Genomic DNA, 14,032 nt, shown 5'->3' on the forward strand with positions numbered 1-14,032 from the left:
TTGTATGGTTGGACTGCTATAACAGAGAGCCAAAGACTGGACCATTTAAAAGAGAAATTTATTGCCTCAATATTCTGGGGGCCTGGAAGTTCAACATGTTAGCAGGTTGCTTTCTCCTGAGGCCCCTTTCCTTGTTGTAGACGGCCATCTTTCTCTGTGTTCACATGGTCTTCACTTGATTCTCGCCTTTGTCCTGATTTCTTCTGAGGATAGCAGTCATATCAGATTAAAGCCCATGCTAAGGATGCCACTTAGGTATTTATTTCCCAAGACACCAAGACAGTCACGTTCTGAGGTTGTGGGAACTGGGACTTGAACTGAAGAACTAAAGCTACAGGATTTGCCTCTTAAGAGAATGGAAATGTATTTATTGAGATAATATACTTAATAGCCCAAATGAACAAACTTACTGAAAATTTTAACCATAACCGAGTAAGATGTATAATAGATTCAAATGTCTTATAAATATATATTATGATATTTTGAAGTGCCTTTTAACTGAATCAAATATATGTGACCTTCATTTGGCCCAACATCTCAGTTCTAAGATAGACCAATGCTCAAAGTTTTATTAATTTTCCTGAAGTGTATCTGGGACGCATGCTCCTCTAAAGAGGAGGCACTTTATTTGTTTACCCCAGAGTCCACTGTTGGCAAACAGATACTTTTTTTTCTGCACCTACCAATTTTAAATGTTCTAAATAAAACAGAAAATGTAGAAATTCTATTAACACAAGTAATGTATAATAGGAGCTAGGATCAGCATTATTATCAGTGAGTGTGCTATGAGGTCTGAGGAAGCATTTGATGCCCAGTCCTTCTCATACAACCTCCCAAAGAGACCGACTGTTAACACAGGTCCAGACGTTGGCTTCAGGCTAACCAGGCGCCCGTCACTCAACACCTGATTAAAACACAGAAAAGGACATAAGGTCTATTTAAGTTACAACCCCCCCCCCCACGATGCTTTTAATAAACAAAAGAAATAGCTTAAATAATGCCCCAACTTCATTCTTTGGATAGTTAAAATGTTGCAGGGTATAAGGAAATTTGACAATGGTTTGTTTATCATTTAATGCATGTAGTCAATCAATGCCTGATGATGTGCTTGTCTGAGGAAGCATCCTCATGACTTAATAAGCATGAAAACGAAGAGGTGGTCATTTGTAATCCAGTCCATTCAGACCCTTGAAGACCACCACAAATAAGTCAATGGCAGTGAAGCAAATAGGGTTTAGACCACGTCTATTACTCTGTCACTGATTCCCCACTACCCCTAGCCTTGGTGCACCCTGACCCCCACAATCTGGAACTTCTCATGGTGCTCCCTCACCCCTGCAATCACTTCTATCAGGAACCTCCCATGGTACATCCTCACCCCCACAATCTGGAACTTCTCATGGTGCTCCCTCACCCCTGCAATCACTTCTATCAGGAACCTCCCATGGTGCACCCTCACCCCACAATCTGGAACTTCTCATGGTGCTCCCTCACCCCTGCAATCACTTTATCCGGAAAGGAGACAGAGTGAGACTTGCACAGTCAAGGAAGAATGCTGCTGGGAAGACATATTGGGTGGAGCTAGCCATTATTTCTTGGATTTGGAGGTTTTCCTTCTTGCAAGCAATAGCCACCAGTGAATTCTCTCCTTCAGCTTTTCTTCCGTCTTTTTTCCTATAATCTTACTGGCATTAAACCCAGTGGTCATAAGGGACTTCTCTGTTGAGTCCTAACCACCCAACTACCATTGAATCTCCTTCCTACTCCGCACACCTGGGACAACCAGACTGCATCATACAGTGTGCCCCAATAAGCTTTCTTCATTGCTAAGAGCAAGAAAGGATGTGCTGTTATATTAATTTTCAGGCAAGAAATTCAGTCAGCTGAGTATCTTCTATAATGCTCAAAGACAATGTTACCCTTTAAAACGGGGACAGGTATTTATATTTGGAAGAATTTGGGTTAAGTTTTGATGTCAAAATGCCTCCTATATTAAAAACAATGGCGCTATCAAGCAAAGATTGTTACCTGAAACTCCCCAGGAGCAAGCTTGACTTCACTCAGCAACACCTCAGGGAAGACATACCGCGTTCCAAAAGTGCCACTGAGGGAGAACATTTCAAACCTGGTAGAAGCTGTGTCCACTGAACTACCACAGGTGCGTAAATTGGTAGTTTTACACTTTAGCAGAATGCAAATCTAGACAAGGAATGCAGATGGGGACATCAGAGTCAAGACAAATGTACAACTAGCTTCATGGAATCTCTCTGTAGTGCAGCCATGTATCAAAATGCCGTGCTGGTGCCATATGTGAGTTATGCCTTAGAGATGTGTGAAGATGTTTTAATTCGCTCATTACTTTGATGTTGTCTACTCTTTAAAAAATATCCTGAAGTCATCAGACAAGCTAAATATGCTGGCAGATGCCTGTAATCTCAGTAATCTGGAGACTGAGGCTAAAGAACCAAGAGTTCATTAAGACAAATCTAAATATAATCAGGGCCACATAACAGGAACCTACTTTTATAACAACAATAATAAAAGGAAAGGAGGGAAGGAGGGACAGAAGGAGGGAGGGAGGGAGGAAAGGGAGGAGGGAGGGAAAGATAGACACAAGAAGGAAGTCAGTTCAAATACTCTGTTCTAGAAAAACTCCGTCGGATTCTTTAGCTGGTAAAATGTTTCTTCCTCATTATAGTCATCTGGTTTACTGCTAAACAACTGATAGACTTAATTACAAATTACTTCAGTCCTCAGTGCTTTCTGGAATGCACCGTCAGAGGAAACAGCTGTAGACATTTAGATCTATGAAGCATACCTTTACACTCCCATTCTTCTCACAAGCATTTAATGTAGACTAGATTAAACTCAGCAACTAGATACTCTTCCACCAAAGCTCTCTCTCTCTCTCTCTCTCTCTCTCTCTCTCTCTCTCTCACACACACACACACACACACACACACACACACACACACACGCACGCACCTACGCACGCACACACAAGTGCGCATGCGCGCGCAACGGTTTCTCACGTCATCCCTGCGAAGGTATCCTCTTACTTGTCTTTCTGCTCCACCGGGCGGGCACTGTTTCTCAAGAGGACGATACACTTGCCTTCACGTCATTAACACCGCTGTTCACCTAGTCCATACTTAGTACTCAGATGTTTGTGAAAAGGAGCAGGCACAGCTACTGTGTTTACACCGTAAGCAAAATGGCGCCAGCAAGCACAGCTATAGCACAGCAGAGCTGTTAGTCCTCAAGCACGTGACGAATGCGTCATGGTAGGGCTTTAATGAAGCCAAGAAGAGATATCCCGGGAATGTACAAATGAGGCTACTGACCTAGCTGAGGAGTGACAGAGGTCCTGCAAATGCAGCACGCATCCCTTATGGCAAAGATAACAACCAAAAGTGGAACAAAGGGTGAGCAGGCGAAAGCCACCATCGAAAAAGGAACAGCTGTACAATGTTTTGGATGAGATGGGCTGAAAGCCAGACTAAGGAATCAGAACCTAGGCTCTATCTAAGCCTCCTTCTACTGCCGCCTAGGAGATACCTGTACCTCAGCAGTCACCCATTCTTCTAAACAGCCTCGGGGGCAACTCCATCTCTATTAAGCACTGAGTACACTTGATGTTAAATAAGTTCTTTGTAAAGAAAGACAGGCATTGATGAGCACATAGAAAATCCCTAGACTTGTTCACAACGGATATATCCTAGGTACTGCACTGTCCTTTCTCTGAAATTTGATTAATTTTAATATTGGTGTTGCCTCTACTTCAGCTCCTCTCTCCAGAAGCCTGGGCTTCTTTAGGTGATATGCACTGATGTGAACGTGTAAGCAAAAATAAAACAAAATAAAGCAAAACAAAACAAAAAGCACCTTTCTTCCCTGGTGGTCTGAACATGAATGCCCCACACAGGCTCATAGGTTTGAATGCTTGGTCACCAGGGAGTAACACTATTTGAGAGGATTAGGAGGTGTGGCCTTCATAGAGGAAGCATGTCACTGGGGGTGAGCTTTGAGGTTTCAACATCCCAAACCAGGACCAGTGACTCCTTTCCTGCTGCCTGCAGATACAGACGTAGAACTCTCAGCTACTTCTTTAACGCCATGTCTGTCCGTGTGCTGACAACGCTCTCCGCCATGATGATAATGGACTAGACCTCTGAAGCGCTAGGAAAGCCCCAGTTAAAGCTTTCTTATGTAAGAGTTGTCATCGTCATGGTGTCTTTTCACAGCAATAGTGACCAAGACATGTCGCAACTTGCTTTTGACTGTGGTGTTTCGTCTCAGCAATAGAAACCCTAAGTAAAGCACTTACTGAAGTGAAATGTATGCATGCTCTACTAAAAACCATCTCCACTGGTTATCATTGACCTTCGGCTTTGCTCAGCTGTGAGCGCTGGATCTCCTGACACTGACATTACCTGCAGGTGATACTGCCCTTCCACGGTGTGCAACCCGTCAAAAGCCCCAAGAGCATAAACTTCATCAGCTCGCTTCTCAGACATCTGGTAGCTTAGATGACAGCAGAGGTCGTTCTGGCAAACAGTGTAATTTCCTGTGATCCCTTTGAGCTCCACAAAGGTAAACTCATCAAAGAAAACAAAACTCCGAAATTCCTCCTTTTCAGTTGGGGGTGCTTCTACACTGCTGGCATAGGAAGTCCAGTTCACTGGGGAGTGACTCGGGTGAGAGTCCAGCTGTGCAAGGAGGAGCTTTCCTTCCTGTGTCTTCCTGTCATAATGAAAGGCCCGTGGAGAATCGGGTGCATAGATACCACTTCCTAAAAATACAGTAGGAAACAGGAAAATAAAGAGATTTCATGATGATCACTGGTGTCTAAAACCCATTGTTTTATTCCCACTAAGCAGCCTATTTTACTAATTCCCTTAATATATTCTGTCCAGAGAGAAAGACAAGATGAAACCCAATAGGACATGACAATAAAGACATTTTGTAAGAATTTTACATGTATTGGAAAAGAAAAGGTACGCTTTTGAGTTGAGTAATTCTAAATAAATCTACCAAATGGAGGCATGCATTATTTTGATGTTTATTATTTTATTTCCTTTAGATTATTTTATTTTTGAGACAGGGTCTCTCTATGTATTCCAGACTGGCCTCCAATTCACTATTTAGCCCAGGCTGGCTAAAGGACCTTCTCCTTTAGTATTCTGAGTCCTGGGATTATAGCTGTATATCATCCCACACAGGGACAAAAATAGCTTACATAGAGATTGAATGGACAGCATATCACCAACTAAATATTAATATATATTCAAAACTAGGAATTGGACTGCAGAGATGGCTCAGTGTTTAAGAGCACTGGCTGCTCTTCCACAGGACCTAAGTTGGATTCCTAGCACCCATCTGGTGTCACTCAACTGTTTGTAATTCCGGTTCCAAGGAATCTCATGTGCTCAAAAGGCACTGCACACATCTGTTGCACAGACATAAGTGCAGGTGAAACACACACACTCACAGGCACAGGCACACATGCACACACACATATATACCCATATATATGGGTATTTTGGATTTTTATATATATATATATCTTTACTACATGCTATAAATATAGTTTAGCAAATAATTTCAATTAAAAGATTACATTAGCTTTAAAAGTTTAGGAGTTGGAAAATAAAAAATGCCCTTTCTAACAGAAGTTTAAAGACCACATATTACCTACCTGTCATTCTCCTCAAGGGAATATGTAGATTAGCTGCTAGGAAATTGACTCCCATGCCTATAGCCCAAGCTGAGTGGAATTCAATGGCTGCCAAATGAGGAAGCACGTCCATCCAGGCAGTTGGGAACAGTATGGTGTCCACCTGGAACTCTGTCACTAGGGTGACAGCAGGATCATGGAAGAGAATATCGAAACAGGTGAAGATGCCAAACTTTCCAAAGGGGGTGTCAAAAGTCACGACCTCAGGCTCCGGGGGGGCATTGAATTGCTCTTCTCCCATGAAAAGGTTTTGCTGTAATGAACAAACAATTCAGGGGGCTAAAAGTCTAGGAAGCTTCCCGAGACATTTCTGTACACTTAAAATATTCATTCAACCCTTCATGTGACCACCATCTTCATGGAAGAGCAGCCCCTTAGGGACCAGAGCTGCTCTAGTAGAACAGAACCAATGACTCCCTTCTCAGCATGAATGCTGTGGGCTCATGCTCTTATGGATACAGATGGTCTCAGATCTTAAAAGTAACAGCGAAATAGACAATTATTGGCAAAGCACCTCACCCTCACGGTGTGCAAAGAACTTCTTCGCTCCTTTCTCGGGAAGAAATCTGTTCCATAAGGTCTTTATGGTTCACCTCAACAGAGTTTTAAAAGTCAAAGCCCAAAAGATGACAAAGCTCAGTGAAGGTGGCTTCAAGTGACTGTCACCCACCCCAGATGACCTGCTTCTGGGTTGCTGAACACAGGAGGAATGCCTTGGGTCTCCTTATAGGAAGTCATCACATCTAAATACTGCCCTCTCTGCTGTCACCACTCCCCTCTAAAGCACATTTATCATTGTAAATAATAACTGCTCTCCCAATCGCTTTTATCTGACTAATTAATATTAATAACTATTGATTAAATTAATTAATGCTGGTTGATATTAGTATATGGATTGATGTTGGTTAATTAATGTCGGTAGAAATAATTAGCATTACTATTGATGGATATTAATTAATATTAATTAGTGCTAATTAATTGATTAACTTTACCTTATGGTATCTGGCAACCAATTTACCCCGGGAATCAAACACCACATCAGTGTTGTATTGGAATCGGCCGTCAGGTGGACAGTGAGAGTCGCTGGTGTTGCATGGCTTCTTGTCTCCCATGTTCGCCACGACATAGATTGAGTTGTTCTTGGCCAAGCAGCTGAGTCTCTCCTGCACCGGGGTAGAGCCAAATCTGGTATATATTTCCATTGGGAGAGAATTATTTTAAAATCTGGATTAGTTTTTAACAAAAAAATCTATGGTGTGGTAGATATAACCATTCAAATGACAGGCATGATAAAGGCTTCAGAGGACACCAATAGTGGGAATTTGGCTGCAGAAATTTATTCTGGGGTTAAGAATACATCCATACCTAAACTGTATCATAATATGTATCAAATCTGTAACTACACACGCAGTTGCATATTCGTATTCTGAACACTGTATACTCTGAATATTGTAAAGCAAATCGTTCCATGGTCTGTTCACAAAACAAGGTCTGCTAAGAGGCACACTAGGAAACACTAGGGAATAAATTCATGGACCAAATTTAGAACTGGAAGGAAGCTTGAAGACAACAGAGTAGAGAACACTTCAGAACTTGATTCCTAGACACAGCTTCACTGCAGAACCTGTCCTGACTGGTCTGCAGTTCTGTAGTCCACTCAAAGGCCCATACAGTAGTTAAATTGGTCAGCTCTGTCGTGAGTAAGATGGCTCTGTTTCCCCACTATGACATGTGATGTTGCCTAGAGAACTAGGCCAGAGGAGCACAGATTAAAACCTCTGAGATTCCAAGTCTTTTTTAAAGTTGGTTATCTCCGCTATCCAGTGATAGAAGCAGAAATCTGACTAGCACTAGCACAGGGCCTGTTCAGAATCTTCAACTCTTGCCCCAGGTAAAACAAGAAAAGTTTCATAACTGAACTAGTCGTGGGTTTGTTTTCTGTTTTTGTACCTTTGAGAATTTCTTATATGTGTACAGTGAAATGTGATCATATCTGTCTATGTTCCCCCTCAACACAACTCCTCCTCCTGTCTCCCCTTTATTGCTACCCTCTGTATACTGTTATTTTACCTTTCCGGATTATCACAGGGTATCCAGTTTACTTGAGGGTCTGGGATATCCTCCAGGTATGGGTAGATGGTATCCCTGGTGAACTGCACACCGTATATACCATCTTCTGGAGTCACAATAATGTGCGCACCCTGTTAGAAACAGAGAGTTAAAACATTTCCTCAGCGAGTAGGGGCTAGCCTAGTATACACAGCAAGCTCTAGGACAGCCAAGATGGCTGACATAGAGAGATCTTATCTCAAAAGACACAGTTGGGGGTTTCTGATGGTTTGCGTATGCTTGGCCAGGTAGTGGCACTATTAGATGGGATGGCCTTGTTGGAGGAAGTGTGTCACTGTGAGGGTGGGCTTGGAGACCCTCGTCCTAGCTGCCTGAGGATGTCAGTCTGTTCCTGGCTTCCTTCCGGGGAAGATGTAGAACTCAGCTCCTCCTGCACCATGCCTGCCTGGATGCTGCCATGATCCCACCTTGATGATAATGGACTGAACCTCTGAACCTGTAAGCCAGCCCCAATTAAATGTTGTCCTTTATAAAATTTATCTATCATGGTGTCTGTTCACAGCAATAAGACCCCAACTAAGACAGGGGAGATGGGTACTTTTTAATCTTATTCTTCAGTTTTCTCTATTTTTCTTTTCCCAAGATGTTTATTTGTACTTTTGTTGTTTTGTTGTGAAACAGGATATCACATGGCCCAGCCTGGCCTCAAAGTCACTGAATAGCATAGGATTACCTTACAGTCCTGATCCTCCTGCCTCCACCTCCCAAGTGCTGAGATTACAGGTATGCATCTGCTTTTCCGAAGTACTTTCATTTTCTAAGCTTGCCTTTATCACACTGGTGACTTTTTAATGCACAGTAACGGTGCCATTCACAGCTCTGCAATCCCCTGCTTCCCTTAATTGCAAACCTCTTTCTTCCCCCCAAATCAACCCCTCTTTAACTTTGGTCAACTGTGCCTGGCTCAGTCTAGATTGATGCATTTCTCAATCCCTGTTTAGTATCTCAGAATCCTTTCGCCTCTCAGGAGAAGGACGCCATATACTGGTCACCTTGCCTATTCCTCAACTATAGGGAATGGGCTCTTTGGGATTGGAGAGCGACCTTGAAGATTGCTGCGGCCTTTAAAGAAACAGTTGAAATATCAACATGTAATAGTATTTCAAATTTTAATATATATAAATATTTTGGTTGGAGACTGGGTCTCGCTGTGTATGTAACCCTGGTTGGCGTGGGGCTCACAGGGATCTACCTGCTTTTGGAGCCCCAGGAGTAAAAGCGTGGGCTGCTATACCCACTACACTGGCGTGTTTATATTTGTTACTGTCACCATACATTACATGTCCCTGGTGTCTAACTGCCCTGTGAGTTCTTTCCTAAACCTGTCTAATCCACACTCACATTGCAAAATTTGCTTTAAACTTCACACTACATCCAACTCAAGGACATTAGCAGACATGTTTTGATACTGCAATTAAAATGAAGGGATGACTATGATACTTAGTGCAAGGAGTTTGTAACCAGTTTGTTTCAAACTGTGAGCTGAATGTCTGTGGCCGTACACTCTGAACACCCCCCAGATCTTGTCAAATCGTAAATGCACCCAAACAAGGTATGCTGAAGTTATGGTGGTCTTTAAAAAGCAACTGAAGGGGGCGAGACTGGAGAGATGGTTCCGTGGCTGAATTCACTGGCTGCCCTTCCAGGGGACCCAGGTTCAAGTCCCAACACCCACATGACTACTCACAACTGCCTGAAACAGTTCCAGGAAATCCAGTACCTTCTTCTGACCTCTGTGGGTACCAGGCACACATATGGTGTGTGCTCACAGGCAAAACACTGGTACACATAATGTAAACATTTTCAAATAGAGACCAGCAAATGGTCTCTGCTGTGTTCGTAGCGTTCCTTTTTTGTATAGCAGAAAGGGAAAAACAAAATGCTGACTATTTAGTTGCTCAAAGTCCTGCTTAAATAATGAACAGACTCTTATTTCAAGCTGTTCCCTCCCTTTGTTAGGGATGTTTTAACTGTGTTTAATAATGTTGAGGTGAAAGCAAAGCACCTTGTTTCGGCTAATTAGTAAGCAGAATTTACCCTGACAGGAACCAGGTTTCCTGAGAACCACCCGCTTCCCTCCCGTAACACACCCCTCCCCCATCCTCAGGACTGGGTACTCCGGAGAGAGGAGATAGGATACCTGCTTCGCTGCTGATAAGATCGCTCCTTCCAGAAGGTCCAGATTCTGGTTCATTAATGCCAGTGCCTCACTGTGAGACACAGGTAACAGGGTGACTTTAGGCAGGATCACAGCATGCTCGTAAACAGCTGCGAGGAAAGTGTCCAGAGAGCTGACTTTTAAGACACAGAAGACGGAAAACGCTGCAGCCCACGCCAGCCACCGAGACAGGCTCATGCTGAAGTCCAAAGACTGCGGAAAACCAAAACGTAGCTTCCTACTTTTATGGTAAAAAAAAAAAAAAAAAAAAAAAAAAAAAAAGCACGAATCACGTGGTGCCCAGACCTTGGTGTCTTCAAAATAAATTTAAAAGGTTAATTTTAAGAAAACTCTGTCCCTGAAAGCAACAGTTTCAGAAATGTCCTTGGAACAGAGGTTACTTATCTCCTCCTAAGTGAGCCCCCACCCATTGCCTGGAGGTCACATGTGAGGGTGGGGCAGTAGTCTAGTCCCTGTCTGGTGAAAAGCTTTGGAACCCCGTCTCTAGATTTTTCAGGGTGTGAGTTATAGCTTTCTCCCAGTTTCAGCCCATCTCCAAACAGATTTTATGACTATGCCCATCAGAGGGGAATGTTTCGGGAGCTTTGATTGGGGTTCTGTGGAAGCCCACAGTGGAAAAGCTATTTCTTTGGCTGGGTGGATACTTAACATTCCAACTACCCAAGAGATAAGAGTTATAATCCGTGGAATGTCAATCACCTAGCCAAGGCACCGCCCCTCAGAAAGAAGATTCACTTTAAGCCAAGCTAAAGAGACAGGAAGAACAATCCTCCCTTAAAAAAAAATACTATGCTGAGTGCCCTGCACCCCGGTCCCCAAGGGCAGTTGCTCCAAAGCCATCTTAAGGCTCTGTTGAGTCAGAAAATTGTCCTTCCTCTCCCTTTCCCTCCTTCTCTTCTCTTCTCTTCTCTTCTCTTCTCTTCTCTTCTCTTCTCTTCTCTTCTCCCCTCCCCTCCCCTCCCCTCCCCTCCTCTCTTCTCTCTCTCTCTCTCTCTCTCTCTATATATATATATATATATATATACACACACACACACACACACACACACACACACACATAGTTTTTTTTCTTTCTTTCTTTCTTTTCTTCTCTTGCTTTCAGATGCTGGCCAGAGTCAATTAGTGACAACCCCCAAGCCTAAGTCAAACAATGAGGCTTCACTGCTTCCTCCTCTGGGCAGTTTCTGATATTCACAGCTTGCCTGCTATAAATGCTAGGGTTTTCTTTAAATTCAAATAAAATTTCCCTTAAGTTTTGTTTGTTTGTTTGTTTGTTTTAGAAAGGTGAGAAAACATTGTGAAGATGAGTGTAGTGACACAGGCCTTTAATCCCATTTGTCAGGGACTGGCAGGTATCTGTGGGTTCAAGGCCAGCCTGGTCTACATAGTGAGTTTCTGGACAGCCAGAGCTACATGAAATCCTGTCTGCAAAACCAAAGAAGAAAGAAAGCCTTTCATCCTCACCTTATTCTAAGAGAACAAAAGAGTTTCTCTCTCAGATGAGAAACGAGTGAGGAGTCCTGTGTACAGTACCCCGGACTGCTACCTGGCTACCTACATACCACAATCAGCGTGAATAACATAGGTGTGTTATATTCTGGTAGCAAAGTGGTCCTCTAGCCAAGGTTATGAGAGGGGACATCCTCCTGTCTCTCTCTTTGGCAGGTACCTGACTGCCTTCTTCCTGCGTCTCCAAGTGATAAGCGTGTATGTGTTCCGATTTCTGCTTTTCATAATAAAGTCACCACGTGGTAGATGTGGTACCCACATCTATGAGCTCATCTTGACAAATCTTATCCTGAATCCTATTGCTTCATAGAGCACGTGGTCACATCTTGAGGAACTGGATTTCAACACAGGATTTTTTACAACTCCTTGTTTTGGAATTTCAACATGTCTAAGCAGGGTAAAGAGTAGCTAGCTTTAGAATGTTTAAGTCATTAAATTATCTCCATGTGAACACTTAAATGAATTTTGGTCACAGTTAAATCCCAGCTCAATTAGTGTTGAGTTATACACGGGTGTAGCCACGATCACTCCTCCTGAGCGACCCAGAGAACCGGCAGCAGGTGGAAAATTGGGCAAATATTACAAGTAGTTGTTACATAACAGTTTATGAATGGATTTTCATAGGGTTAAAATTTGAAACCAGGGTGAGTCTTAGAACCACTAAGTTTTTTAAACAAATGTATGGTTGGTTTTTCTTTTTTTTTGTTTTTTGTTTTTTGTTTTTTGTTTGTTTGTTTGTTTTTTGTTTTTTGTTTGTTTGTTTGTTTGTTTGTTTGTTTGTTTGAGGCACGGTGTCACTATGTAGCAAGCCTTGGCTGGCCTGAAATTCCTAGTGATCCACCTGCCTCTGCCTCCCAAGCACTGTGACCAAAGGTTTGAGCCACCACACCTGGCTCAAAATATTTTAAAAAAGAATCCCGCATTGAATTTCCGGTCTAAAGTGGATGATGTTTGCCAAAGATCTCAGCACGAGAGCGAACTCCCTGCGTGCCTTGAGGATCCAGTCATAAAACAGTCTGTAACTCTCTGAGCTGGAGAGAAAGGCAAAGGAGACAAAAGCCCCTCGGAGCACAGCCAGATGCTGGAGCCGGCCCTCCAGGAACAACACTGCCACAGTTGGTGAACAGGCAAAAGGGCGCAGTGGACCCTCTCATGAGTGAAAAGTCTACAGGCACTGAAGTTGGTGAACAGGCAAAAGGGCGCAGTGGACACTCTCATGAGTGAAAAGTCTGCAGGCACTGAAGGAGACTCATCCTTTTGTCAGTGTGAATTTTAACCCGAGGTACCCTATCAGTTTTTCATGACAGATTTTAAAAATCCCCTAAAGCTCCCGGCCAGAGGCGCTAAGAAGAGATGGTGCAATGAGTTTATCTTCTAAAAGGCCCAGAAAACCTTCCATTTCTATTCTCCTTAACAAAAACTTAATTAGGCCCGGTGTAGTGGCGCACTCTGATAGGTGATTTCTCCACCAGTAAAATAAGCCAATTCAAGGCCCGCTGTGGTGACGCACTCTGATAGGTGATTTCTCTACCGAGAGAGAGGAGAGAGGGGAAGGAAGGACGGAAATGTCTGGTTTATATAGGGAGGAGCCTCTGGAGGAAGGACAGCCCAGTCCATGGACTAAAAAGTTCGGGGTTGAGACCAGTGTACACCTGGTAGGGACTGAGGAATGCTGGGAGAACCTGTGTAGGCCAGATCTGCTCTGATATGTAAAATATGCACCTCAGTTCCTTGTCCTGGGGTCCAAAACCAAACACAAACCTTTAATCAAAGCACTTGGGAGCAGAGACAAACTGATTTCTGAGTCGGGCCAGCCTGGAATACGTAGTAACTTCTAGGACAGCCAGGGCTACATAGTGTTTCGGGAGAGCCTAATCCTTGTGGGGGAAGGGAAACGACTCCAGCTCTACTAAACTTGACAAGGAGGAAACTGGCTCTGCCTCCACTGCCTTGTTTTTGTCTTAGCAAGTAAAAGAAGGGAAAACTGAGGCTCTGTAGAGCACAGCAGACTGAGGAGAGATTTGGTGAAACGCTGAGGCCCCACCTCATGACTAGAGAATGCTTCCCCCAGGCCTGCATGCCCCCAGCGAATTGGTCAGACATTCCTGGATTACCAAACCTAAGTAGACAAGAGCAATACTTCAAAGGCTGCAGCTCTTGGATGTCATGAGCTGGATCTGGAGAGGTACCGGTAGCTTCTCTTGAACTCGTCTGCTGGGTCTTCAGATCTGCAGTCTGTGACATCCCCTGGGAGCCGTTCTTCTGTACCTGCTAAGCTATGTGTTCGATATAAATAAACTAATTAATTTTAAAACAGAGACAGAGACTTATGCTTCTCTGGTCTTTGCCGAGAGAACAGTGATAACGTTAACCCAGGCAGCAGATCCCACAAGGATCTCAGAAACGATTCCTGACCCCATGAGCAGACAGAACCAGACACTAGGGGAAAGAAGTGGAGAACGAGAGCCAAGCGTGCA

General features: G+C 43.4%; 1 protein-coding gene across 2 annotated transcripts; it reads right to left on the minus strand.

The window, feature by feature from the left end:
* Window positions 1-41: 41 nt before the first annotated feature.
* Vnn1 (vanin 1) lies at window positions 42-10,461 on the minus strand. Of its 2 annotated transcripts, none has more exons than XM_087646343.1 (7): window positions 10,008-10,461; window positions 7,808-7,938; window positions 6,730-6,900; window positions 5,699-5,990; window positions 4,434-4,792; window positions 2,029-2,199; window positions 42-904 (listed from the first exon to the last, which is right to left on the minus strand). In XM_087646343.1, exons 3-7 carry the CDS (start codon window positions 6,847-6,849, stop codon window positions 728-730), a joined length of 1,119 nt encoding a protein of 372 aa, XP_087502469.1. In that variant the 5' UTR covers window positions 6,850-6,900; window positions 7,808-7,938; window positions 10,008-10,461; the 3' UTR covers window positions 42-727.
* Window positions 10,462-14,032: the final 3,571 nt, after the last annotated feature.

This window comes from Rattus norvegicus, chromosome 1 (assembly GCF_021556685.1).
Source record: "Rattus norvegicus strain SHRSP/BbbUtx chromosome 1, alternate assembly SHRSP_T2T, whole genome shotgun sequence".
In the NCBI taxonomy this organism is placed as follows: domain Eukaryota; kingdom Metazoa; phylum Chordata; class Mammalia; order Rodentia; family Muridae; genus Rattus; species Rattus norvegicus.

Coding starts and splice junctions, on each gene's coding strand:
- Vnn1 (XM_087646343.1), bottom strand. CDS start 6,849: ATGGGAGACAAGAAGCCATGCAACACCAGCGACTCTCACTGTCCACCT. Junction 2,200..4,433: donor AAGGGCAGTATCACCTGCAG/GTAATGTCAGTG, acceptor TTCCTTGTCTAG/ATTTGCATTCTGCTAAAGTG. Junction 905..2,028: donor TTGCTCCTGGGGAGTTTCAG/GTAACAATCTTT, acceptor TGTTTTAATCAG/GTGTTGAGTGACGGGCGCCT.